The sequence below is a fragment of the Melozone crissalis genome, unplaced genomic scaffold (genome assembly GCF_028551555.1).
Source record: "Melozone crissalis strain CALT ecotype California unplaced genomic scaffold, PUWL_Pcris_2 ptg000034l_1, whole genome shotgun sequence".
Taxonomy (NCBI): Eukaryota; Metazoa; Chordata; class Aves; order Passeriformes; family Passerellidae; genus Melozone; species Melozone crissalis.
Window position 1 is genome coordinate 2,961,975 of NW_026535812.1, and position 3,843 is coordinate 2,965,817.

Sequence of the window (3,843 nt, forward strand, 5' to 3'; positions counted from 1 at the left end):
AAGCACATTTTGACAACTAACACTCTACCCATGGATGCTATGTACAATCAATAAAATCCTGCATTGGAGAAAAAATAAAAAATATACCAACAAAAAATCCAACTAACTAACCGAGAAAAAAATACTACCAAAAAAAAAAAAAAATCAAAAAAAGCCACACAAAAGAGGAAAAAGACACAAACAAAGAAAAACAAAGAAAGGTCTGTAGAGCCAGATTTCTTTCCGCATTTTAAAAGGTGACTCACAGAGGTGTGAGTCCCACAGATTTACATCCTTAAATGAGCTGTGTGACTGGCTGTGCGTGATGCAGACACGGCTGGGGAGCCCCACGCTGCCATGGAAATCTGTGATGGAACAAAAAGCAGCAGCACTTGGTGCTTCCTGACATTCTGAGCAGCAGCTGCTCTGCATGCAGCTCACTCTGCTGCCTTAAAAGAAAACACAAGGCTGCAGGATTCTACAAGCTGCGAAGGAGAAAAAGCCAACGAGCAGAGCACGAGGCAGCCCGAAGGTAAGATGACAAGAGATATTTCACTATAGCAAAAACCTTGCCTTAAAAGCTTTCCTCCTGTCACAAGAGCCAAAAACTAATTATATTTTACATAACTTGCATTGCTTACAGCATAGCTAACTTTTTAAATGAATGAACAAAACTTCCCTTTGGATTTATGCTTTATATAATATTTTTTCTGTTTATTTTTTAACAAATCTGCACAACAGATCCTAGTCTGAAACATCTTTTAATCATAGTGAGAATTTTCTTAATTAAACATCTTGGTGAGAAGCTGAAATTCTGTTTCTCTAGACCCAGAACTTCTTAGACACACTATCAAACAAATTAGAAACAAGACTGAAGAAAGAGGAAGGTAGTAATGAAATCTCCTACAGAGGCATTGAAGTAAAGAACTTTGTCAGTATTTATTACTTTTCAGAAATTCCTTAATTAAATTTTCCTTCCTTTGGCTCTCAGTAATGGGCTCCCTCCCAGCATCAAGCCCACAGTGCTTCATGCTGCTTTTCTTACTCCTGTCTAAGCCAGGAATTTACAGAATCTCACTTACCTGCCATTACTGTGTCTTTAAGGAGCAAAGAACTAAATTTCCTTTTTTGCTGATCTGAATCTCACTCGAAGAGATCTTAATCTCTCAAACCACAGCAAGGGAGAGTTTACCTGTGAAATACTCACAGGGGTGACTTGATCTGCAGGACAGAAACGTTGGCTGCTCAGCTGACAAATCTAAAATGGAACAGCACCAAAATCAGCAACTCATGTAGGAAAGACACTGGTTTGAAGTAAAAACTAGAGAACAGCAGGAGAAATTAATTTCTGGCTGCTGACAGAAAGATCTCTGGCATACTTTATTTACAGGTTCCATTTGCTGTCATGGAACTGGCTGGAGGAAAAGATCTGGTATTCCTGGCCATTTGCATTTTTAAGTGATTACAGCACTGCAGAAACCAATGAGCACCTTCCGGGTCCTTATCAGGAAAGTCTGAGGGCAGGATCAAGGCAGAACCCTTCCTCTAAAGAAGGCAATTACTTTGTGACCCCAGCTCAGCTCAGAGGGTGCCTGCCTGACTGCTTCAGTCCCTTCCTGCAGAGGTGAATCCAGCTGCATGTTTCCTGTAACCCCTGTCTCTGCTCTGGTAAGTCTGGCTGATTTAGACAAAATCTCATCCTTCTACCAAAGACTTAACCTCTGCTGGAAATTGACTGTTGGAATCTTCCTGCCTGCAGCTTTCAAACAGCCTTTAGAAGGGCCAGAGGTACTCACAGTCCCTCTTTGCCCAGGGGAGGTGGGAGGGAGTGCAGGATGGCAGTGATTGTATGGGAGCTTCACATTAATAAATGTGGGGGACCCTTCTGTTCTTGGCTCCCTGAGATCTCATATGATAGCTTGATGCAGGAAACAGGACCCACAGAATTGTTCCAGCCTTGTGATCCAAGAAACCCTAAAATCAGGGTCTGCTACCTTGGTTCAAGGGGATGGTGCAGTCATACTCTGCCCAGCCAGAATACAGGACAGCACAGTCTGGGGTTACAGCTAACAGTGCAAGTGAGGGTGGGCACCAGAAAGCCCCATCCTCCCCTTGAGGTACAACCTTGCCCCAAAATCACTGGCACTGAGCAGCTCCATGTCCCAGGAGCTGCAATTCAGCACACAGCAGGGGAACAAAGTGTTTCCAAGGCTGTGGACACATGGAGACCTCATTAGCCTTTGTTCTATGTCTTCTACGTGATCTTCATCCTTCCTTGTGGTGATTTTCTTCTCTTCCAGCACACCTGGAGATATGAATGACACCCATGGCAAAGGGAATATCAGTGCTTCTGTGGAACTGTTCCAGCTCATCATATACACCCCCACTTTTATCCTGGGATTGCTGTTCAACATAATGGCTCTGTCATTCCTGTTTTTTAAGGTTAAAAAGCTGTCTGAATCTACAGTCTACATGATAGCCCTTATATTCCTGGATACTTTGCTGTTGTTTACCCTTCCTTTCAAAATAATTTCCTACCACCTTCAGGACCACTGGAACTTGGGCTCTGTGTTTTGCTCCACCTTGGAGAGTCTGTACTTTGTGAACATGTACGGCAGCATCCTCATCTCGCTGTGCATCTGCGTGGATCGCTACATCGCTATCTGCTACCCCTTCGTGGCCCTCACCCTCAGGTCCATCCGGAAAGCTGCCATGGTCTGTGCCCTCATCTGCCTGGGCACCTCTGCAGGGACACTGTCTACCTTCCAACTGCATGGAAAGGGCCACAACATCTCGTCCTGCTTCCACAACTTCTCCAAGAGCACGTGGGAGAACGCAGGGCTGCTCAGCACCCTGGAGATCATCTTCTTCGGCAGCATGGCCGCCATGACTTTCTGCACTGCCCAAACCGTCCGGTGCCTGAGGAGGCACAGAAAGCCAGACAACCCCCAGACACACAGCACCAGAGCAGAGAGGATCGTGGTGACAAACCTGGCCGCCTTTCTGGTGTGTTTCACACCTTACCACGTGGCGTACTTGATGTACTTTTTGGTGAAGAACAACGTCATCCACATCAGTTTTCAACAAGTGCTACGAGACCTTGTTCAGGTCACCCTTTGCTGGGCAAACCTGAACTGCTGTCTCGATGGGGTGTGTTATTATTTTGTTTTAAAGGAGTCCTTGGAAGACCCATTGCAAAACAGTGAAAAAAGAGCCATGCAAAAGCCTTGATTTATGCACTGCATGTTCATTACTTGGGATGATGTGTGGAGAGGTTTTGTGGAAAGTACAAGGTTCTGAACTTCTTGCCTAAGCAGTTTGCTTTAAATATTCACAGCTGAAAATGTTTCCTAAAAAACAGAACTAAGTCAATTTCCAAGAGACTCTTCCTAACTTTTTTATTTCTTTCCATAAGAAATTTCCTGTCATTATTTATGTGTAAAAATATATTTAATTATTCACATGAACAGTGATGCATATCTCTTTGGATGTGATTTTTCTTCACTTTGAAAAGAAAGAAATGTTCACTTATATGTGGTAGCGTATTTCAGCTTTCCTGTCCATCCTGTACCTGCAAAACTTTAGTCACTACAGACTTGGTCTGGTGAGAAACAAAGCCTTGAAGTTCATGGTAAAAAGCTTCAGACTAAGTTCTGTAGCCTCCCCTGTCCTGGTCACCTACACTTGTCCTCACACACACATGCCTGTCAGGTTTAGACTTGCACATGGTATTTAAAAAAGAAAATAATGATTGTAACACTAAATGCAAAGGCAGCTTTAGGTTCACATGGGTATAGCAAGATCTCCATATCATTCCTCCACTGCTGGACTTCAAGGTGCAGCTCTTGTTTTAGTGACAGCTGT

The 3,843-nt window shown here is 43.7% G+C and overlaps 1 protein-coding gene across 1 annotated transcript; it reads left to right on the plus strand.

The window, feature by feature from the left end:
- Nucleotides 1-434: 434 nt before the first annotated feature.
- LOC128940737 (G-protein coupled receptor 55-like) lies at nt 435-3,446 on the plus strand. Its single transcript, XM_054282381.1, has 3 exons — nt 435-511; nt 1,370-1,647; nt 2,280-3,446. The coding sequence occupies exon 3, from the start codon at nt 2,293-2,295 to the stop codon at nt 3,208-3,210; it is 918 nt and encodes a 305-aa protein (XP_054138356.1). The 5' UTR covers nt 435-511; nt 1,370-1,647; nt 2,280-2,292; the 3' UTR covers nt 3,211-3,446.
- Nucleotides 3,447-3,843: the final 397 nt, after the last annotated feature.